The 25,270-nt window shown below is 39.4% G+C and overlaps 1 protein-coding gene across 1 annotated transcript in view; it reads left to right on the forward strand.

Moving 5' to 3' along the window:
- Positions 1-296: 296 nt before the first annotated feature.
- Positions 297-25,270, forward strand: part of LOC113115923 (neural-cadherin) — a 119,660-nt gene continuing 94,686 nt past the window's right edge. The window contains exon 1 of the mRNA XM_026283655.1: positions 297-1,202. Coding sequence (XP_026139440.1) covers positions 509-1,202 — 694 coding nt within the window. The 5' untranslated portion in view covers positions 297-508. The remainder of the gene's footprint in view (positions 1,203-25,270) is intronic.

The following is a 25,270-nucleotide window of genomic DNA, read 5'->3' on the forward strand; positions in this document are numbered from 1 at the left end:
CTCTTTCAAAACCTTCCACACCCCAAACTTTTGAATGGTAGTGTCGTTTAAAAACGGCAAAAAGTAAAAATCTCAGTCTGAAATGATTCAAAAACCTTTTAACAATATAAACTGCATCCATGCACACGCAACTCACTGGATGACCGGTGAAAGCTGCATATTTATTTAAATTTAGTAGGAGGGTTTATGCCTCTAGTCCAACCCTTCCGTCAATTTGATTGGCTATAATTTTGAAGGCGGGGCCTCGGGTACCACATGGAGATGCTGTGTATCGGTGGATGCGGGAATGAGTGAGAGTAGCCTGTGGTTGAATGATGCCGGTCGAGGAGCTACACACTAAACACTGACATCTTGCATTGAAAACCTAAAGTGCAGATAGCGTGCAAACAGTTTATTTATCTTATTCAATGGTGGTTTGGTCTACATTTGTAGCATTTAATTGATGCATAAGGGATAAAAGTCAGATTGATTTTTAAGGACATACAGCTGTGGCAGAATTAATGGAATAATGACGGCGCATTTACGGAATCCGACTTTTTTCATATTTCCCACCGCATGTTTTTTTATTCTTTTTCTTGCCATTTCTAATGTGCATTCGGCTGTTTTTTATGGACAAATTGAGGAAGGCGCACCTCCTGGAACTGTTGTCGCTGGCTTTCCTTTTCCTCTGGGAGACAAATGCAAAGAATTAAACTTGGCTGAACTTAAAACAGTTTTGACAGGGGAAGACTCGTCGGATTTTTCACTTGAATATCTGGACAACGCAGGATTCGTTTTAAAAACCACCAAAACTTTTGACAGGGAATCCAAATCGAGCTATAGAGTGAGCGCGCGCTTGCCGCGCTGCAGTAAGATATCTGAAGAAGTGTCAGTTAAGATCGAGATGCTTGATAAAAACAACAATACGCCACAATTTAACGTAACAACTGACAGGATAGAGATTTTTACCGATGTTAAAAGCCGAGTTAGGAAGCCGAGAACCGTTTCCGAAGAAGTATCCTACACCGTTACCGTTTCTGAAGATGTGAAAGTCGGAGACTTGATCTTCACGGTACCGGACCAGAAGTTCGAGAAGAAATGGTTCGAGGTAGTTTCGGACGGAAACTCACCGGTCCAGATGGAAAGAGACTCCGGACGCGTGTACTTAGCGTATCGTTTGATGTCAACAGCCGAGGTCATGGTCAAAATCCACAACATGAGAGGTATTTTATGCAGGCTAGTCTAGCCTACAGCCTTTTTAAATGAATAGTTTACGCGTTCATTTGTATGTTTAAAGGGATAGCCTAGTTACCCCCAAAATGCAAATTCTGCCGTCATTCACTCACTATTATGTTGCTCAAAAGCTGTTCTGACTTTCTCTCTGCTGTATAACATAGAATGACGTGAATAGAGACTAACAGCCTCAGTCACCATTCACTTTCATTTCAGATTTCTCCGTACAATGTAAGTAAACGGTGACTGAGTCTCCCTAACGTCCCCGTAGTGTCCTGCAGATGAAATGATGTCAATTGATGACAAAATTATCATTTTAAGTTAACCATTCCTTTAAGTTCGCATATTAATCTGCAGTTGCGATTTTAAAACTGAGCGCTATGAGTGAGTATCATCTCAGATCTTCGATATTTCCTTCAAAAGTTATTTGGATTTCCATTGCGCCTCACAGTTTTACTGAAGTCACCTTTCCGATATGTGAAAGTTGTATTTAATTTATTTCATTTGGGGACATGTACTGTTTATTTTAAACTGCAGCAATACCTGAGGTTTAATGTGGGGGGAAAAGTCAACTTAATTTAATAACACACTCAAAAAAAACACCGTCATAATGTTTTTTATTTTGATTTTATTTGTGTCTTTATTCACAAGAGGCAGCATATGTGATGTTTAATGCAATGTTATGTCTTCTTTTGATATTAATGACATGTATGCATTTGGCCGACACCTTTATCTGAAGCAATTTATATTGTAAGATTGGCCTACACTTTGTATAGGTTCATGCATTTCTTTGGAATCAAAACCATGATACTGGCATTATAGTGCCATGCATTACTAATTGAGCTGCAGGAACCATATAAATTCATTGAGGTAGTTTGTTTGGGTTGTCAAGATTGTTTAGATTCACTTGTGAATGTTTGTCCTCACGGTTTGATAATCAGGTAAACAAATATTAGAGTAGTGGCTAGGTTTAAGTGACAAGCTCAAGCTTCAGAAGTATGTTCAGATCCCATAAAAAATTATTAAAATCATCAAAAAAATGGTGAAACTGGAGCAAAGGAACAATCTGTGATTGGTACATCTCTAACTGTAATACACTAATGCACTTTGCCGGCTAACTCGACTTAAATTATTGTGAAACAGATACATTAGGACATGTTGACTAAACTCAAATGAGCTCACTCGGTATCATCAAGTAACTGGGTTCAAGTGAACATAAATGTTATGGAGAAAGTCGTCTAATTATGACTATGAGTTTAGCTTAAGTGGTTGAGGTCATGCAGGTCTGATTTCGCTAATCAGAGCTCTAAAAGCAAACCTTTATTCAACTGTTTGTTTGGGATAATTAGTGATATTTATTCACCTGGAAGTCACCAGACAGCACATATGGTCTCAAATACCTTCCCTGGGGCAGGATGTGTAGTTGATGTCGGGGGATATAAATGTTTGTTTTTGCAAGCAAAGGTCCCCGTCCATCACCTGAATATGCCATTGGGGTTGTTTGTGACTCTGATTGAGGTCGTCTCAGTGATTGTTTGACAGAGTGAATTCAGCAATCGGATAAATATACCTCTTGACATGTTTACCGAAATTGCTCCTCTGAAATAATAGCGCAACGTGTTGCCTTGAAAAGAGAAATAAGAGTTATTATGTGCATTTCTGTAAAGTATATGTCTTCTCTGTTGTAATGATCTTGCTTCCACTGATTGGAGAATTACAGGATAATTTAAGTTGGGATGAGAGCTTGTTAGAAAGCTCTGTCAAAGGCAGTGAGTAGAACAGATGTGGCCTTTTTAAAATGAAACAAGAGGTTTCTCCTACACTTAAGAATTTAGCGTCTGCCAAACACATGTCTGGACTTTGGGTGGGCGGTATGGTCAAGCTCCTCTCTCTCTCTCTCTATATATATATATATATAAGGCCACATCTGTATATATATATCAGGCATGGCGCCAGAGGGGGGGACTGGACCCCCCCCCCCCCATGGACATCCCTGTGCCCCCCACTTAGGACCGAGGGGGACGGTCAGACTTGAGTTTAGTGTGGAAAAGCTGCCCATAACCTATGTATTCTTCGTAAGAATAGCATAACGAAATAGATTTGGCAAACAATCCAGTGTATCTTTTTTTGGAAAGCGTCAAATAATTTTAAAAAGCATTTTCACAGAGGTGAATAATTTAGCCAATCACAGACATGTTTGTTGATTTCAAAAATGCAATGGCCAATCGGAGGTGTTCAGGTTGGAATCCACATACTCACCGCTTCAGTCACCATTTGTTTTGTCCAGTGCTGAGTAACTTCTTTCTAACGAAAACATTTAAAAAGTTTAATCTTGTGGTCACGTTGATGTTGTTGATTGTGATTTCACAGTGTTTCAGGCTGATTTAACTGTTTGTGTAGTTTTGATTTGATTGATTCTGTACTTGATTAAAAAACGATTTGTAGTTAGTTGCATTGCATGTTTCTTTGGCTGCTGTCCATTTCTGTCATTTCACCATACATACAGGATACTGTCTGGTCTGCATTTTCTATCCTAGTCTGGTCTACAAAGACCTGAACTCATTGTGTTTTAGCCTTTCTGTCATTCCAGCACAGCTTTCTCTTTAAAACGCTACAACAGTGGAGTGTCCTCTCCACATTTCTGTGAGAATTCAGCACAATGGGAACACAGTCCTGTTGGCAGCAGAAGAGCTTTGTATCTCATTTTCTGAGGCAGTTTGAAGGACTTTCTCTCTCCAACTGCTTGTATGGTGAAGTCAAGCCAATGCAGGGTCTTCTGGGAGACAATTATTTTTGAATCCATTGTGAAGCCTCATGCTAACACAGTCCGTTTGAGTGCTTTTGGAACTGCGCTGTTTGTTTTGTCCCGTTTATGTGTGAAGTTTAGATGAGAAAGTCCCATCTGTGTTAACAGAGTGAAGATACTCACAGACATACTCAGACATAGTCCCCGTAGTCTTTGATATCTGACTCGTAATGTTGCTTCTCCAGGTAACAACTGCAAAGTTGGATAGATTTAGATCTGTTTTATGCCAGACATATTTCATTTGAGATTTTCCTTTTGCTGCAATTGGGATCTAATCAGAATTAGCGGTTTATTTGTTCTCGTTGCCAGCAAAAACAAGATATTATCATGCACATAAACATTAAGGCTGTGCTCATACAATATCAGTATATTGTTATTCTGTTCACCCTGATATTTCATTTAGATACTTAAGATCACCTTTTGATATATATATATATATGTAACGGAGGCCAGCGAGTAGTGCTGTGCAGGTAAACCTCACTCCCCGATCTCAAGAGACGCACTAGCGACAGATGCTAGTGGCTGTAGCCATTTAGCCTCCTTGTTAGTGCGTCCTCCTCCCATGCCGGAGACCTGGGTTCGAGCCCCGCTCGGAGTGAGTGAAGGCACCACAGAAGACCCAAGTGAGAGGGGTTACATTGGTGCTGTGACCCGGATGGGAGTGAGGTTTAGGGGGTGAGTGTAACGGAGGCCAGCGAGTAGTGCTGTGCAGGTAAACCTCACTCCCCGATCTCAACAGACGCACTAGCGACAAATGCTAGTGGCTGTAGCCATTTAGCCTCCTTGTTAGTGCGTCCTCCTACCATGCCGGAGACCCGGGATCGAGCCCCGCTCGTCGCTAGTGCGAGGAGCGTCAGAGAAGACCCGGGTGAGAGGGGTTACACACACACATATACATATATATATATATATATATATATATATATATATATATATATATATATATATATATATATATATGCATTACAGAATGTATTGATCTATCCAACTTCCTGGGAATCAAACCTATGACTTTGGCACTGCTAGCTCTATGCTCTAGCATTTGCCATCAGCATATCTGTTATTTTATTGGCCTGCCACATTTGTATTACAGCAGTACTGGATGAGAGACACCAGTATGGTTGACTCACCCCAATGTCACTTGCCATTTGATCAAGAAGCCACTCATAGAGCAGAGAGGCTTAACAGTTTGTCCTGCAATATTAGCATTAGCATTACTATGCAGCGCACACAGTCAGGGACCGCGGGGCAGCTTTCTAATCCTCATAAAGACCATCCCTGTGGTGCCTTCATTGGCTTGGTAAACACTGATAATGGCTCGCATGTTGTACACATTCTCTTCTTTTCCACCCTTAAAGAATCCATACACCCATGAAAGTTTAAAATATCCTTATAAAGAACGTTATCTGTCATTCAACACTGTGTAGTCTGTTTGAAAAGATTGTCTAGTGGGTCAAAAGAGGAAGCAAGGGTGGATGATTGGATGCAAATGCATTCAAAAAAGATGACAAGTAACAGTCGGAAGTCAGTTGACGTTACTGCAGATGTATATTTTGAAATGCATGTATTTATTTAGATAACTTGTATTTTTTTATTTTGGTGCTATGGACATTTACAAAAACCTCAGAATATCAGCGCAGGATAGTCCTTGAAACAAAAATTGATCTTTGATTGCATTTCAAAGTGCATGTACATGAATATTTTGCATATTCTTGTTCTTTAGACTTAGAATTTAAGTCCAAATGTAATGATCAAGATAAGTTTCACTTATAGGGTAAGTTTATAATACAAGTTTACCTAATTTGGAAAAATTCAAATGTTCAAGCTTTCTCCATTGGACCACCTGAGATGCATTGACCCATCTGACATTGTGTTCAGTGTGGTTTTCTAGCATTAAAAAAATATGGACAATTGTGATTGTAGTTTAGATACACTTTTTCCAAGACAGAAAGAGCATCTTTTGTTGTATAAAATATATTGTATTGCAAGCAAACTACTGCAAACTAGGGTTAACGTTTGCTTTTCCACTGGTAGATGCTCATTTGTGTCTTTTATGTCGCCACAAGTTATCAACTCTTATTGAAAATGTAGGATGTCTGTTCACTGTCTGACAAATGCCTGACAAATCGCTGTCATTGTAAATGCTGGTTAATAATGGCTATGAATTATAAATGAACCTCAACCATTAACCATGGAGTTTCCATCCGGCTTCCATTGGACATTGTTACCCTCAGTCACCTCATTCATGTCAATAAAAGCGAATCAAAAAGGGGGCAGCAAAGTGCAAGGGCATGGATTGGTGACCTTGTGTGCTTCACTGTGATATTCACAGCTCTGAGACAGTGGAGTTTAGTAGCTTCCTTTTGCCTCAAGACCCATTATATTCCAATCGTCCTTCTTCTCCCTTCGGGCTCAGAAAGGTTGAGTGTACTTTAGTTGTGATTAGGGACAGTTTGCCCTTTTGTCTCCCACATGCACTTGATTTGTTCTAAGGATTGCCTATTTTATAACACACCAGCCAAGCTTGAGCTCTGTGCACACCCAGGTCAGAAAAGAGGCCTGTCTACTACTGTTAAGTTCGCTGACACCTAAAGTGGAAAAATACATACTTTATGTAAATAGATGTCTATTATTCCTGTAATGGCAAAGCTAAATATTAATCATTACTCCAGTACTCAGTGTTTCATGATCCTTGCTAGTTTGATGCTCAAGAAATATTCTTATTATCAGTGCTGAATGTAATTTAATAAGATTACTAAATAAAAGTGTTCATTCCTTTAAAAAAACACACTTTTGAACAGTCGTGTAACACAAAATGTAAAAATATAGCGAATATATGGACATGTGACAACACATAAGATAAATTCATTTTTAATGCATCAAGTATACACTCTATTGTAAATCTTGAAGCGCAGTGTAAACAAGAGATGGCTGATAACTGGCAGATTGTTACCTCTGTCTTTACAAGAACTGAGCCATGAACCATCACCATTGCAAAGCACTTAACCTTAGCCCTAAGCCCATGACACCATATTGGAACAATAAATGATAGGGTGTTGTTATTATATGTGAGATTTACTGTAGAATGAGAAATAGGAATGTTGCAGAGGGTTTTGATGGCTGCCCTGGGCAGGTGATTAGAGATGTCACTCATTAGTCATCTGAAGAGATGCTCACTTAGGCGTGCTGTCAGTGTGAGGAGGTTTGTTTTTCTGTAGTTGTCCATTAATTACCTCTTCATTGCTTATGCACTGACAATAAATCTACAAGAAAAAAATGACCTACTCTAATCCCCTGCCAAACACCTTTTAACTAAATATAACTCTTTAAATATTTCAGCAATCCCCTGTCTTTAGATTGTAATTCTGAAGAAAGTTGTTTTCTGGAATCTTCTTGTCCCCGTGCCCTTCAGTGACACATTCAACCAGCAGAAGGAATTCAAGTGCTCAGAGGCATCCCAGACCACCCGTTTCTCACCCGTTCGTTTGCTTTGTACAATTAGTCCTTTCCCCATCTGCTGTGGTTAGCCTAAGGACCTGACCATGATCCCCTGCTCTAGAGAAGGACTATTATAGCAATGTGCACAGGAGATTTCACCCTGCGCTGAGTTATTCTGAAGATCACACGTTGTGCGTGGGGTGATGGGCGGCTGTTTAAGTCAAAGTGATTTTAATTGTGCCCTTAAATTCATGCTGTTGTGAGTGAGTGTGTGTGTACGCATTCAGAGAAGTTCAGAGACCGCTGCAGGATATACTATTGTGAGGAAGCCAAAGCTTTACAGAATGATCTTTTTTGGTTGTAAATGAAGCCCTGGAGAGCTGTCTGGGTCAGTTTGAATCATTGTTACTGAAGGCCGGACAAGGCTGGTGAGAAAAAAAGATATGTGTGTACCTTGAGTACTTTTGAGTACTCATTGCTGTTTATGTGGTTTTTGGCATGTGAGAAAATCTGCTACTGGAGGACAGAAGAATATTTTATGCTACAAGTCAGTTTACATTATAGTAACAGAGAATAAGTAAATGAATAAAAAATAAATTAAACTTTTTTTTTTTTAAATAAATGGATTTATGAATTAATTATGCATTTAGTAAATCCATGGTAAATATCTAGATTTGGAATCCTAGATGATGGATATTCTTTCAAACTACTACTTTTTCTGTCTCTCCCTAGTATACGTAGTGTATTGCTCATTTTCTCAGCTGTTTGTTCCTGTTTTGATCTCTCTGTTCATACCCTGTCCTCAGAGTTAATTGTACTTTGTGCCAGCATGGCAGGCCGCCTGTCCATTGTGCTATAATAGTTTATTGACAGGATATGTAGAGTGGCCCAGAGCCATGGTGTTTTTTAACGATGAATTAGGGCAAGGTCATCAGAACCCCCCGTCCTCTCGCCCCGTGGTAAACTGCACCAAGCCTCAGCCACACAGGGCTCCCATTTCAGCCTCGGTTTTTGATCTTAATTGTTAAATTGGTCACGCTGGCTTGGATTTATTTTAATTCCTGGAGAAGAATGCTGTCACTCCTCTTTCCTCCCTCCCTTTTGGAAATCCCTCACTTTCACGGCAAACGAAATTGCTCTTGAAGTGCATTCAATTTAAACCTTCCACTGTGGGATTTCAGTCACAAATTTATTTATCAAAGTTGATGATCAGAGTTTCGGCTGATTGAACTGATATCAGTAAGCTGGGGGAAAAAGCTAAGAGATAAAAAAAAATCCCATTCTGCCAATGAGTGGTTTTGATTCGTCTTTCAATCTAGCTGAACACGCTTCCATTAAGAGATCAATGAGGACGAACTGTTCCCTTTTGTGTGGAAAGTGCAGCCACTGGAAAGAATTGCACAGTGCTTATCATTGTGTAATAGCCCTTGGAAATATAAGACGGGATGTTTGCCACTGTGATTGTCCACCTGAGAAGAGTGTAGCTTGTTTTTTGCCACCTTTGTCTAGACCAAGGTTTCTCAACTAGTGGTTTGTGAGATTTGTAATATAAAATAATTTAATAATAAATTAAAAAAACTAACTGATAAAATTCCAAAGTAAATAAATAATAATAATGTTTTTAAAATAGAGCATTATCACATAAAATGATTACAATTATTATATTCTTAAGTTCTTAAATCATTTAAATGATTAAATTAGCTTAAGTAATTTGCAATAATGATATGAATGTATGATGACACTTATTGGGGATATTTCAAGTTAACAATTTAAGTCAGGGGGGAGGGTTTCAGCTGAGAAAAATGTTGGTGACTCATTGAGTCCTGCACTCTGTCTAGAAAAAACAGTCTTCGTTATTCCATGGCATGAAGTTGATTTGAAAGTAGTGCAGATACTTTGTTAAAGTCATTTGACAGTTAGAGCCATTAACATGAAAATTTTATCCACCGACCAGTTTGTGTGCCAAGCATTTCGATACAGTTTGTGGGATCAGCATGTTTTCTTCCTGTATTCTCTTTCTTTGTACGGTGGAAATGAGAGCTCTCCAAAGCCCTGACACACAGTAATTATGTGAACTCTGTTTGTGGCGAGCATCTGTCTCTCTCTCTCTCTCTCTCTCTAACCTCTCCCTCTCTTCTTTCTACGGTTTGCCTGCGTCTGCTGAATCTTGGCAACTATCTGTTGTCACCTATAGAACACAAGCTAAAGGAAAAAGTCCCATTGTATACATTGTTAAAGGTGTCATCATTTTCACATTTAAGCTATTAAAATGTTCCCCTTATACAGATTTGGACATAAATTAGGGTGAGTAAATAATGACACCCGTGACCCGTACAAAGGACACGTGGTTGGTTTGGAGGAAGGATAGATGGATAAATGATGACAGAATGTTCATTTTTGGTGAACTGTGCCTTTAAGTACATAGAGACCTAATTAAATCATTAAATATGTTCAAGCTTGGCTTGCATTTGGTCTTGAGACCTGGTGGCGAAGAATGATCCTGATCTGTATTCCTCTCTTTCTCCCTGTCCCAGTACTATGACCCAAATATGCAGCATGTTGTGAATGAACACCTGGGCCTGCGAGGCTTTTAGCCCACAACTGGAGGAACACCTGTGCCACACACTTGCATGTCCCGTAGTCTCCAGGCGTCCGACACCAGCTGTTTCTTGCTTGTGTTCTTGGAGCTAGTGGAAGCATGAAGCTGTATATGTTCTGCTCCGGTTGTCAGAGGAGACAGATCATTTTAATGAGGAAAACACATCAACATGTGTTGGAAGGTCCATGAGCCAATAAACTGTGATGGGAAATCAATATTATGTAAGCATGCAGTCGAAAATCTCTCCAGTGCTACTGTCGATTTCATTCGGGGCAACGGAGTAGTCCTAGATTGTCATTTGCATATTGCTTTGCAGCTCCCTCTTTTGAAATGCCAACTTCAAAGAGCAAAAATAAACTGACAGAAAGAGGGACTCGTTTAAAGATTTAAAAGCTGCAGAAATCAATTAAGCAAATACGAAAAGATTTCTTAGGTTTGTACAGAGCAGAAAATCAACAAACAAACACAGTTAGTTTAAGATTTCACGTTTAATTGGAGGCCGTCTCTGAGATGCCTGTGGGTAAACTAGTCTTGCAAAATAAACACATACCCTTCAGCAATGACGCTCGGCCCCATGGGTATAGTTTTATAGAACTGTTGCTCACTTGGTGAGGTGTGACTCTCAAAAGGCATCATTTATTCAATTTCAAGGGACAGGTTTGTAAAATGGATATTATGTTGACTACATGAATATGAGTAAAAAATGACTTTGTGGGGGAAAATAAATGCCCAGATAGGATTTATGGGGCAACCTATTGATTGAACTCAGTGAGCTGTGTTCCTGGGATTCATTTGGTTTGTGTTTTTGGCTCACAAATATCATTATAGGAAACTGAGAAGAAGATAAATAAACTGGTTTAATATCTTAACAGGAAACGTACAGTATATCAAAAGAAGCAACCACAGACAATGATATCAGTAATGACATCGATCATTGTGTTTAGTTTACCTGTCAATAAAGATATACTGTAGTGTACAGAAGTGGAGTTTCTCACTTTAAAGCTTTGGCAGACTACCTTACTCTTTTTCGCCACACTTTATGCTCTGAGGCCCAGTAGGTCAGTGCTGTTGGAAGCTAAAACTATCTTCACAGTGTGGGAAGACAGCTAATTTACCTCTGACATTCCTGTCAGGTGAAAACTTAATGGAGGCCAGTTAACCCTAGGGCCCCATTTTAAAGAACATCTTGTCTGTTGACTTTATTGTAGGGGAAAAAATGGCATTTTACTTTGAAACAGGTCTTGAACTGGAAAATAAGAGATATTCAGATCTAAAGTGTTTAGTTAGATTTGATGTGTGCAACTGTAGGTCCTGGTCATGTATGGGGTCAAGTGATATTTGATTTTTGAGGATACTCTTTTATTTTCCCATAACTGAGATTCGTATAATGTAATATAAATTGGACCTACTTTAAACTGAATTTGCTTTTAGGTTGTTGACAGGCACAGTTTACAATATTCATTCTTGTAGACCTTCATTTTTTCTATAATTTTAATTTTTTAAAGTTCTTTTCACTGTCTGGTGACAGTGTCTGACTTTGTTCCTTTGTTCTCTCTTCACATGCCCATCAAGCCTGATTCTTGATTTGATTTGGCTGATCATATTTTACTTCTTAAGAGGGGTTGTGTGATTTTATGCTGTCTTACCAAACCACACAGCTTAAAACTTTAAAGCCACTTTGGAAGAAGTCTTTTTTTCCCTTACGAAACAGATGTTTCACCAATCATCTCTCCATAATGGAGTGCTAACAACAGCATCCCGCTTCCATCAGCTCATGAAATCTGCCCAGCACAGACAGGAAGAGCTGCCCTAACCAGAACATTATGCCCGTCCGGTCAGCATGCTGTCATTTTATGTGCACCCGTTCTCCGACACGTCCCATGGAGCCAGATTGCATAACCAGGATGTGATTGGAAACATGAAAGCTGCATTGTGTTGCCCTAAGCCATGTCGGATTCAAAGCCGAGTCCAAACGACAGACAGAACCAAACGCTTCTACAGAAATGAGGGCAACATGTCCACAAGGCATTTCCGCATCCACGGGCAAATATCGTGCAACAAAAACGTACCCAAAGGCTGTTCCTAACTATGTCATATATGTCTTGCTAGTTTTGGCTTCCTAATTTCTCTATTTGATGCTATTGTTACATCATTTTACAGTCCAGCACCTTAGCAGATGGATTTAATTATTAAAGGTTTGATATCATGTACTATTTATGATCTTAAACAACACATTCCAGCTTACTGCTTGAAACAAAGCACTGAAGACCAGTAGCATTCAGACTCAATTTAAGGAGCTTTATGTCAGAAGAACCTATGGCACTTTTCCTTATAAAATGGGAATGGTTCTTTCATAAGTTCTGAAAACATATTTAACATCCAGAGTAATTAATTACAATCTTTATGATACCACAACCTGCTTATAGTGCAGCGGTCAGAAGTGATAGCAAATAAAATTGCATTAGTCTTGCTAGACTGATTTGTTGCTTTGAAAACTTGACTTGGTTCCAGGTTGGGCTCTAACACCCCGTCGTTGGAAACATGTATGCACATATTTTTCACTGAGCAGATGCGATTTCAAAGATTAATGGAGGTGACTGCAGGGGTCTGTTTTGTGTGAGTCTTATAGGCTATTTAAGATGCCTGTTCACCACACAGGGTATTAAGGCTTCAGCTGCAGCTTGTGGAGTGTTTGTTGATTTATGAACAGGCAGAGGAAACTCAGTTAAACAGAAGGTCCTCTTAATGAGCAGACTGTGTGAAGTTTTAACCGCCTTTCTCCCATGCTTAGAGTATCAGGGAAGGTTCTGTCCTTACTTGAGCTTCATAGGAGTTCCCCGTGACCTGTTTAACTTGTAACAGAAGTATAAATCAGCCTTAAGTTGAACATCTGTGATCTCTGTTTGTCTTGGTTTGCTACTGTCGGATTCTTTTGGCAGTAAAATACAACTATGTCATCTTGTGGAGTTAGTCGATGAGAGGAAAGGTACGGGGTAGTGAAATAAATAATTGAGAGTAAGATATCTATGAAATATAATCGAAGCCAGTGTACAACCAAGTTGTTTTGTTGTGCCACTACTGTCTCTTTCTGTGCCTAGAAAAAAAATCGCAAAACTACCAAAAGACCTACAGATAAAGAAATTAACCCCCAGCTCCTAAAGAGACATGTGTTTCAGATTTCCCCTGCAGGAAGGGTGACCCGTTGCATTTCTGACACCCACTGTCCCCTTCCCCCCAGACGCTCTGACCCAGAGGTCAGTGACAAGCGGTCTCCAAACAGACAGTGGACATGTGGAGAGCATCCAACCAGTGTTTCCACATTCTGCATTCTTTGCCCACCATGGGATACAGAGACCTACTTCCCTAAATCTTGGATTTAATGCACTCCTCTAAGTCAACAGATAATACTGTCCATACTGCAAAAAGAGCCCAGTGATGCACTACTCCAAGGAGAATCCTTGAGAATCCCATAATGACATAGAATGTGACAGTAACAAACCAAGATGACACAGAGATCACAGATGCTGTTCAACTTAATTTCACACTTTCTTTAACATGTGCTCATTGCTGAATGATCTTACATTACTCTCATAAACAATTATAAATTATTCAAGATGTTAATGAATATTTAAATCCTGTAGATTATTATATCATTTATAAGTGCATGATGGGAAGGCATGCATAGTAATGTCTATTAATGTTTTTAATATTACACTAAATGTTTAATTTAAGTTTTCATCTTTTATGCAAAATGAAAGATTTTAACTCTGCATGTTCACATCAAAAGAGTTTTTATGTTATAAATTGTAAAAACGATCTACATTAGATTGCATTCATCACTTTCGAACTACCAACCACCCAGAAGACCCTGTCAACCACCTATAGTACATTAAGAAAACTCAGAGCCCCATGGGAACCTCTATAGCAATGCTGGGCAAGACTCCAGTCATCTATTTATTACCTGTGATGATAGAAAAAGTAAAAAAAAAGGATCTTCTGAAGCTGAGAATGTGAGAGTTTTTGGATGTTTCACCTCTGTTCTCTAGGGTGTAGCACGTCAGCTTCCATTAAAAGGTGTGGATGGTTTGAAAAATGAAATGTTCTGAGTATTTTAAGAAGGTGAGGAAAGAGCTGTGTCGGTGCGGAGTGTGGAGCGTCGAGACAGCGATTGTTTTTGTAATGAGGTGGTAGACTGTAAACCCAGCATTGCAAGGTGTTAAAACTCTCTGCTTAAGAAACCTTCCCCCATTTAAAACACGCACACACAAACACACACACACACACACACACACACACTTGCTCTAAATAAATGTAACATTTGTATGTGATGTGATGAACATCTGTGTAATCATGTGTGTCTTCTACCCCACAAACACACACACACGCACACACCCTGAGGGGTTAAAAGTGCTGCCCTGCTTAAGCAGTGTGCCTGTGTTTGCCCCTGCTGTGTGCACTGATGTGGATGTGTAAATTGTGCAGTGCGTCGCACGTCTGTGTTGTTGTTTTTTTTGTCTGGGATCAGGGAGAGAAAGGGAACAAAGAGGTGCTGGCGTGCTGGAGTCAGAAATATCTGCTATGCTTATTTTCAGCCCCAAACACCTTTTCACACTGCTGTGTTACCAAGACATGAAAAAGAGAAAAGGCTGCATACAGAGGCCTGATGAATGGCACTGATTTCAGTGTATTCCTTCTCAAAACATCCTTTCTTTGTGTCTTTTGGCAGCTTTTACACCTAAGCCAACATGAAATCAAAACTGACCTTAAAGTATTTTGTTAGATACATATACATGGTCATGTTCTTAATGATTCATCAGTGCATGTTATTGTAAAAAATGTCTTTGTACAGTAGTCTTTGTTTGCTCCATTTAAGTTCTTTTCACAATCTAATTAATTCCCAGTGGATAGAATCAAGATCCAGCCTATCATTTTATCTGTTTGTCAGTCAGTCAGTCAGTCAGTCTATTCTGTTTATCATAGAAAGATATGACATGGAAGGATTTCCAATTTCGTCCAAACCCATAAAAGCTCTGTTCATCTTCGGAACATAATTTAAGATATTTTGGATGGAAACCTGGAGGTATGGAAAGTCATCGTTAGAATACTCCATCTGCCATCAGACATGAACACTTTTTATAAGCGAAGAAAACAATAATAAAGACTTTAGTCAATAATTGATTTGAAATAAAACAGCGCATCCTTGTGGTGTGGAGGACACAGAAGAGCATACGCAGCACGGTGATATTCAGACCGTTGACAAATAAATTATTGAATAAATTCGTTATTTTTGTTTTCTTCGCCATTTAGTTTGTGAATGTTAATACTGGGTGTATTTGCATGAATCAAAAGTTCTCCAGAAGCATTCAGTAGTAACTAAAATTTCTCCAGGTGCATTTCAATGAGAATGCAACTCAGGAGACTGTATATGTGAAACAATTTCCTCCCCTGTACCAAACATTCACTTTTAATTACGCCACTGAAGTCAATTCTCAGGTTGCAGTGGTGCTTGAATCCTGTATGAAATTGCCACAGTGTATTTGGGGCTGTTATCTTGGGCGAGCTTTAGCTGAACACACATATTTGCAGTGAGTAACAAGTCCAAGCTTTGAAGTTGTGCTCCTAGCGAGTGTGAGGGACTCCTTTGATGTTTTCTGCCTGGTGTGTTTCTGCTTGGAGAGTCTTGACAGAGACCGAAAGAGAGAGAGACAGAGAATCTGCAGATACTACCTGGCCTCTAAGGGCTCACATAAAAGACTGTGTCATCTTACACAGTTAGCAAATGCCTCACTTAGTTAGGGACTATAGAAATTGGTGGCAGGATGAGCAAGGAGGGTGGCTAAAAGACAGCGAGAGAGCGAAAAACTGCCAAAAGACCATTTTTCATTCTGTTTTCCTGTGACTCCAAGTGATTATGTCACGGTTTGTCCCTCTTAGTCATAAATTTAGGTTGAATGACGTGTGACATGTCTCCCCGACCTTGGCTGATCTTTGAAACCCTCCTGTTCAGCAAGACAGGATTAAATTGTCAGGGAACTTTGTGACTGTGCCCACTGTAGCATGAGATGGAGGTTCCCAGGACTGAATTTTACACAGTTGAACTCTTGAACCTGGGAACGCTATGCCCACCGTGTCCAACTCTTTACTTTGATGGGTGAGAAAGCTCTAAAGATCACCCCACAACTCAGTCATGTTGTTTATTCTTTTCTCAGATGCTCCCTGCCTTTTATCCAGACTGCTTTGATAATAACTCAACCTCCTTCGGGGGGAGAGGTGCTAAGGTGCAGCCGTATCACGGTTAGCAAGAGATTTGTTCAGCCATTATGCTTGAATAAACAACTTGAAAGCATTATGCACAGAATCCTAAATTAACATTCAACATGCATGGAATGTGAGTAAAAATTGGTTTTGACATGTAAATTAAAACATACTGGCCAGTAGGAATTTTTCATGACTTTTGGGAGATATTTATGGCTGGCAAATGTTCTTAGTTCACTTAATATTGGGAGAATTTATTTTTGGATTATGAGAACACAATGAGTCATTAGTTATGTGCTCATTTAATGAAGCATTCTAGATTAAATAAGTCAATCTACCAGCTGTCTGTCACAGCAGGCTAAACAGGAAGTGTAACAGCGTGTGCCAACATCATTGGGCGTAGGGGAGATGCAGGGTCTCGTCATGTGGTTTGCACTCCACTCGTGTTTTATAGGCCTCGTGTTTTATCTTGCTTTGTTTACTCCAAGTCCCTGGATCCCTCAGCATAGAATGTGGTTTGTCTTATGAATGCTCCACCTGCATAAAGGAACGTCAGAAATGCTACATCAAGTTTGTTTTTTAAAGCATATCTATTGAGAAGTCCTTGCAATCACTTGCATATTCTTTTTGTCTTTAGCTGTCTGTCTGTTCTTTACAGCTTTTCAGCACCGATTCCAGAGTGGCTCCAACTCAAGTTATCACTCTCCTCACTTTGTCTGGCTCATAAACTCTGGTAAATATGTCACACTGGTAGAAAAAGTGAACATGTCATTGCTTTTTCCACATATTTAGAGCATTTTATATTAAACTTTATAGAGAATGCATTCCCTCAATGTCCTAGTGAAATGCAACTGGAGTTTGGACTGGCTTTTGGATTCTGCACTGGGCGGTCTTCCCGTGGGGCGCTGTTTACGACAGAGGTTTTTCTAGTTGCTTCCAAAGCAGATGAAGCACTGATTTCCCTCGCTGGAGTCCATCTGGACTCTCTAGCCCTGTGAAGGGAAGAGGATGAGGCTGGAGCGAGCTCTCCCTGGGCCTTAGCCCAGGCATCCAGCTGCCTTCATCTGGGCTGTATGGAGTTCGTCCAGATTCTGCCAGGCCAGGGAGTCCAGTACTCCCACTGTGCTCACCTTCTTAAACCATTCAGACTGTGGTTTTTTCAACCATGACCATAGTTACTATTTAGTGTTTTCACTTTTGCACTTGGTAGTTTTTCATTAAATAGATACTGAATTTGATTGTCTCCATCATGCAGTTTCTGTTTTTGATATTTGAAACTGTTCCAAACTGCAGCAAGTTAGCAAAATCAAAAACTTCAAATTGAAATGTTGATTCAGTAATTATGTTGCCCGATTTATTCAGTGATGGATTTGTTCGACTGTTAACTCCTTAATTTGTGAGTCTTTATGAAAAATTGAAAAAACCTGCTCATAAAATTCAATAACCACTCTAAATTATTCATTATGTGATGAATTTGTTAGAATTTGTTCAATTGGTTAACTCTTGAGTTTTGAGTTCAATGGACTAACTCATATGAGTCACATGCTCAGTAACTGCTCTGACCAATCCATTCATTGATTCATTCATTAATGAACTGAAGAGTCACTTTAAAATAGTATTACAAATCCTTCACCAAGTAAATCATTCATTGAAGTTACTGATCGCATGAGCAGATTCTTTCAATGAAAGTTGGTTTGAATACGTCTAATGAATGTATCACTGAATTAATTTGTCAGACATGCAAAATGTACTGTGTTGAGGGGGCTTCAGGAACTTGGTTGGGAACCACTGCTTTAGAGACTTGTATATGCTTTTCTCCTGTTCTGAAAGAGTACACTTTCAAACCCCAGCAACAACAGAGCACGGGGCACTCATTCACACATCTCCATTTTGCTGTATGACTCGTCAGTCGGTACTTGTGTAGTGTCCAAAGAGTTGGCAGATCAAAACCCTTCTCCATACTTCTAAAAAGCACTCCAAAATTCCTGTCACAGCAGAGAGAGTGAGGGCCCTGGAGCGCCCCCCTCCCCAAAACCTGCCGAACAACACACTGCCCATGTCAGCCCGTGACAGATCCCATCTCTCATCTGCTCTTCAGTGTGCGAGTTGACTCAGACAGGTTCAGGCCTGAGAGGCTCCGTCATCTTACTGTTTCTCCTAATGCTTCCATTCAGAGTCAGGCCTCACAGAAAACTTCATGCCTGCTTCCTGTCTCTTTTCCTTTGGGTTTTGTGTTAAACATTGAACCATGCAGCTCCACTTAAGTGCAGAGTTGCATTCTAAAGTTTAACTTGAGAATAAATAAGCAGCCTTGCTGAAAAAGACCAGTATGTGTTGAGGTTTGGATGCATCAGTTCTCACTAATTCAATTTATTAATCATTTAAATGATGTCACTACAATTGATGCATTATGACAGATCAGGAATGTTTCGTTAATCAGCATTGTCATTTACCATATATACAAAGGAATACAATGTGAAAATAAAGAGAAATATACTCTACATTAACTTTATACGTCTATCTTCACATATTATCTTTAATCTTTATTTAAATATTTTATCAAAATCGTGGCTGATATGATAAGCTGATGTTTTATTCATGTTATTTGCCAATATTTAAATTCATTTTTATTTTTCCTAATACAATTAAAAGGTATAAATGTCAATTATAAAAATTCCATACTATTTAGTCTAAATAAATAAAACACTAAAACTAAAATAAACAATTTTAGATACTACAAATGAATTTACAAGGGTAAGTGCATTATAATATTCATGAAACTTACAGAATGACCCTTTTTTGGTCTCTGTGCCTTCTCTTGAGTATGTGTGTTGGGTGGTTGCACTCCCTTGATGAGAAAGATACAGTATACGCTCTGACCAAATACAGAGCCTCTATCACTGCTGGATACACTGATTGCATTACAGCAACTTCATGTGCCCACAGTGTCACAAATACACACTAATGTGTACACACTTTCCATGCAAATAAAAGCACTTGCATGTATTGGCATAAAGAAGCATCTCATTCATTTGCTTCCTCATTCAATCACTAGGCTATTTTTCATTTGCTTTTGCCTCTTGTCATTCTAACCTCAATCCCCTCAATTATCTTTCTCTCGGCTTTCTTCGTTCCAGAAGATAATACAGCGGAACGCCTTTTTTAATGCATAGCAAAATAACCCTGAAGTAAAAGAAATTCCTTATTTGAGGCAGCTTATTTCATCTGTAATTATAAAGAGCAGTGAAAGGACATTCCAAGTGAGCGCAGTAAACATTCTCTCTCAGCTTCATTAAATTACACTGCATTGCCAGCCACTCTCATTCCATCCCTGTCTTGTTTTTTGTTTAGTTTTTTTCTTTTTACACGTTGTACTGCACTTGACTGAGCTGAAACCGGGAAGATTATGAAAAAAGGAGGGATGTGATGTGCGCCTGTTCTTCAAAGAGGTCCCCATATCAGCACCCGAGCCAAGGGTCAAAAGGGTCACCCATCTGCTTGTAAAGCAAAGCACTTTAGAGGCAGTCTGAGTATGTGTGAATGAGCTCTATTCTCTGTGGTGCTGAGTGATACGAATCTGCTTTCAGCGCATCTCATCCCAAACAAGTTGTTTTAAAGGCCTGGGCTGCGTCCAAAATCACATACTTCTTTACTATATTGTAGTGCAAGATCCACTTTGTCGAGTTTGAGTTGGGTTTAATTCCTAAACCAATCAAGTTTGAGTGGGAGTCATTTATTAATATCTTCTTGTCTTCATTTTATGTTTTTTTTCTTTTCTTTTTTTATGTTATCACTTGACATGGACACGACTATACCGTAAAAGTTTATACTAAAAATGTCTGAGTCCATATCAAGTTTGAGAACAGATTTACCCAAGCATGTATTAGTCCGAGTTCATATATAATTTGACTCAAGTCCTTACTTGAATCTGAGTCCAGCATCAAGTACTCTTCCATTTTGAGTTTAGAATGCCAGTGAAGCGATGCTACTAACACTTTTAGGTCACATGACAATGACAACATGACTAATCTAGTATGTCCAAATTGCATTCTTACTACACTCATTCAGACTATATAGAACATACTTTTTTAATGGTCGCAAGGTACATTCTTAGTCAAACGCAGTACCTGTTTAGATTTCGGATGCCCTGGTTTTTGGGTCAAGCTTCCCTAAGCCTCTCGTCTTGACCGTTGATGTCGTCAGCACTTTAAACACCACAGCATTTATCATAATCGTCCTTCTTCGAAGCCGCTGTTGTTCTCCGAGTTCGCCATTTCGACTCCTATTACGCGCCACGCTGTGCTAATTGATGTCATATTTCACTCTGACATACGGTTGCATCCTTTCGTCCTATCCGTTCCTTTTCTCTCAAAGATTTAAATTGTGTATTTTCCCCTCTGTCAGCTATTTCCTGCAGGTCTGTGCTTTACAAGCAAATTCACCTCCTGTTTATTTTCTCACATAATGTAGATCTAGGCAATTTTGAAGGCTTCCCATTTACGTCTGAAAGCCACTGCCTGTTCTGGTTAAGTTTTGGACTTTATCTTGTACTTCACGTTGCACCGACAAGTGCTGATGTCCCCCTGGGGGGGTGGGGGCAACAGTGGTCGAGTACGAAAGTCAAATCTTCACTGACAGGTAGACAAGAAAACCCCCCGAGGGGTGAGACAAAGGCAAGGTGCATTGTGCTCCCATTGTCAGGTGATCGGTAACCAGTGTCGCCCTTCTTCCACCTGACCTACCACCCCTCAGGGGGGCATCCCTTCACGGCAGTGACCTATAGTTGGAGCTAATGTGTTTTAGCCTTGCCGACTCAATGGCGGTAGCGTTATAACCTGGGTTGCACTGAGGCAGTGCGACAGCTGCGCCAGCCTGGATGTAACAACTGAACATGTCTGCTTTAAAAAAAAAATTAAAAAATGGAAAGAGAAGCAGGGACAAGATCGAATCAGAGATGGAAAGAAGATATGAACAAGTGGGTATTTGTTCCAAGGGTGCAAGGACACAGAAATGTTGGCTGTGAACAGGCATCAAAAATGACAAGCTACTTATTTATTAATGTCATTGCATACCTTGTCTCTTAAAATATGGATGCACTGTTAAAAGGAGGAGAACAAAGAGGGTGAACAAAGGACAAAAGACAGCCTGTTCTGTCCTTGCCAATGGTTGATAGTAATCGCTCTTTTTCAGTCTACATTTGCACAGCCCTTCAATTCAGACATGAAACTTATGAGCATAAGTCTCTTCATTTATTCTCTCTTATTATAGGTCATCTATCTGTCTATCTGTCTGTCTGTCTGTCTGTCTGTCTGTCTGTCGTTCGGTCTGTCGGTCTGTCTGTATACATTTTTTTTTTTTACATTTTAAATACAAATTCTTTATTTAAGCATTTTTAATAAGATATCAATACCTGTTTCCATAGAAAACAATAATCTTACCATTCAGTTTTTAAGTTTTAAATGTATGATTTTTACAAGCTTTGAAACTGTAAAATGTAAAAATGTAAAATTGTCTTCTATTATAAATACCATGAAAATGCATTTCTTTCACAGTTTGATATTTTGTATGAATGATACCTTCATTTCACTTTACCTCAAACTTCTCAACCAAAAATTGCACCAACTCAACCAGCCTTTGCAATATGCTACGGAAAGCCAGTCATCAGGAACATGCATCATAGGAATTTGTGTGTGGTATTCAGAGAAGTCCATTTCCCAGGCTAAGTAAACAGAGGCAGCATAGAAACCGCAGGTGCTGGCAGCCAAGATGAAGGACACTCAGGCTTTGTTCAGAGAGCTAAACAAACAGAGATTGGAGCTGTCATCAGAACAGTGTGGAAAAATCAAAGCCGCTGTTTCCAGAGAAATAAAAACCATGATGTGTCTCATCTCTGGGCTGAAACAGTTCCAGCAGGGAGTTAAAATGTTTTTCAGTTTTTGAATAGAGATCTAAATTCTTCTCTAGATATTAATTTAATTTAATTTGAGGTGAATGCGAGTAATTCCTCAGAAAAACTCAAAATCATGTGGCTTGTTGAGAAGAGAAACTTTTCTCTTCAGAAAATCTAATATTCTAGTTTCTGTTTAAAGGCAGGCTTTAATGGATCAGTGAAGGTCAGTCCCTGTCATTCACAGGTGTGTATGACTACTTCCCATCTCTCAGCATCTGGGCATCTGACAGGATGCTTAAAGATCAAAGTTTGTATCATTTTCCAAGCATGTGACATTAAATCTCAATTCACAGTGGTAGGAACGTTTCTACTGAAGTTTGTTTTGCACTGTAGACACTTCTGGCTTGGCTTGACTAAAGAAAACATTCATGACATAAACATAAATGTTGGAAGTGTGTAGCAGTAATCTGAAGTCTCTGTAAGGGTAAATGAAGGCTGTGTCAGTGGACACAGGCTTTGATCATATAGAATTGATCAAATATAATCCCATTCATCCCTCACATGGCTCTCCATCCCAACTCAATGTTTTTATGTGTGTGTGTGTGTCTTAGGTTGATGTCTGAAGGCAGGAAAGCACAATTCATTTTTGAAGTATGTGTTGGTGTGTGTGGTTTTTGGGGATGATGGAGATCCCATTCTCTCCTTCCCTGGAGCTGTGGCTTATCTCTCAGTGTAGAGGCGTCTGGAGCATTCCCTACGCTCTGAACTTGAGGCCAGCTGGCATGGCCGTTTTGCCGCCCAGAGAGACTTGGACACACTGATGGAGACCTTGAAGAAACACTTTCTGCTCTCATTTTTACACAGGCACACACACATGTTATGGCCTAACAGGCTCTTTCAGATTCTGTGCTGTTTCTGCCACCTCCCATGATGCACTGCAGGGCCAGGACACACACTGGAGCATGGAGAGAAAAAGAAAAGAAGAGACATAGAGAGTTAGAGGTCAAATGTCCTTCGGCAATGATGTGGCTCCTGTCTCACCCAATCGGATCCTCAGAATTGAAAATTTGCGCTATTGTGACAATGCAAACACGAGAGCATTATCACAAGCACTATACACATCCACACACGTAGGTCCACACATCCTGCTTTTTTATGATGGCGAGAACTTTCTATCAACATTTATTTTTTTCTTTATATATTGAACATTTTGTTATACCTTACATTTTTTACATTTATTCTACGTAAGCAAATTGGTTTTAATAAACTGACTTATGCCAGTGTTGCTGTGTCAAACAGGTCGGATTGCTCTGATAATTCTTTAAATACAGAACCACAGTGTGACTACAGAAGACTTGCTTTAAAGTCATTGTTGTATATTGAGCTAAAATAGGAGATAAGATTACACATTTCAGCTTTCAGCCCAGTTCCCTTAGAACAATCTGGCCTGTTAGAGAGGTTTACTTAAGCTGAAACCTCAGTTTGAACACAGAACACACACACAAAACCCTGCAGCATTCTACCTAAACAAGAGCGTGGAGAAGAGAAGAAGACAGAGGGAGAGAAAGACAATACATACATGTGTTTAGATTCCTAATTTACACGATGATCAGCCATCTTCAGCAGACAGATTTAGTACACCAGTCAATCAGAAATCCCTAAAACATTCAACAGAAGAATAATAAAAAGTGAAATAAAACCCGAAACTGATCCATCTGAAGTTGCACAGTTGGGCTTCACAGCTCTGACCCATCTCACTGACCTTTCTCTTAAGCCCAAATCTACCGATTTGCAGCTGGGCTCCTGTTTTAACATCACAGAGTCAAACTAATGCAAGCAAAGGCCAAAGAGTGTCAGATCCAATCCTCTTACATCTACACACGTGCACACATCAGTAGAGTGGGCAGACGGTCACCGCCTGCAACCCGCTGAGGGGACATTAACTGCCATGTGAACTTTATTAGAGAGCGCTGCTTTAATTATCAAAAGCCTCTCAAAGCATGTTTGTTATCTGAGCCCATAAGAGAAGAAAGGGTATGAGATCAAGACTGTGGTCAAGACCTTAGGGTAGAGGGCAGTCAGTCTGGTGAAATGTGTGTGTGTGTGTGTGTGTGTGTGTGTGTGTGTCCGGAAGTTAAAGCCAGGTGTGCTGTAGTGTTAGTGTACTCAGTAGACTGACCCCATGAGGAAAGCAGAGGGCTTCATTAAAATGAGATACGACTGCCACTGCTGCCACCAGAGAATTGGGAAAACAAATAAACCTTCAAAAATCACTCTTTCTGGGTCTGTTCCAAAACCTGGAAAGTTGGATAACTAGAGAGATAAGTAAGCTGTCCCACATGTCATGCTGTCTTTTAAGATGACTTGTTTGGCAGAATTATATTGCAATGTAATTGACACAAATGAAATGATGTATTTTTGTATTTTTTAAATCAACATCAAGATTTCAGGACAAAATATTTTTGAATGTACACTTAAACAATACTTTCTTTTTCATTTTTAATAATTTTGGGACACATTTTTTTAAAATATATTATTCAAACATAAAATGTTATGATCATAAAAGCAGCATGCCAAAAATATGTAATCTTAAATAGTGATAGAAAGATTTTTTTTAAAGAATAGTAAAATCTACTTCAATTTCTAGCTATCATATTCATTATTGATCTGTGGAGTGTAGTATCGCTGTTTTAATATATATAATAATGGAAAAATCAATTGTGAATGAGGTCTTGCTATTTGTGTTGCGCATGAGGTTGCTGATGAAACTGAATTTTAAATTTGTTTGAGGTTCTGTTTCATTTAAGATGTTGCCTGTGTAGAGCTTCTTTCCTTTTATTCACCCCTTAAAAACCATATTTTTTGGCAGACCTTTCCATTAAGAGAGAGAGCCTTGCCAGAGAGAATTGCCAAAAAAAGCCTGAACAAACAAAAACTAGTCTCTCTCTCCTCTAAAAACAAGTCAGGACTCCGTTATCCACAGCAGCATGTGTCATTGAAACAGAAGGATTTATGATTGCATGTTTAATTGATTTAATACAGAAAATTAGAGAGGAAAGCTGCTTACGCT

The sequence above is a fragment of the Carassius auratus genome, chromosome 16 (genome assembly GCF_003368295.1).
Source record: "Carassius auratus strain Wakin chromosome 16, ASM336829v1, whole genome shotgun sequence".
NCBI classification, from domain to species: domain Eukaryota; kingdom Metazoa; phylum Chordata; class Actinopteri; order Cypriniformes; family Cyprinidae; genus Carassius; species Carassius auratus.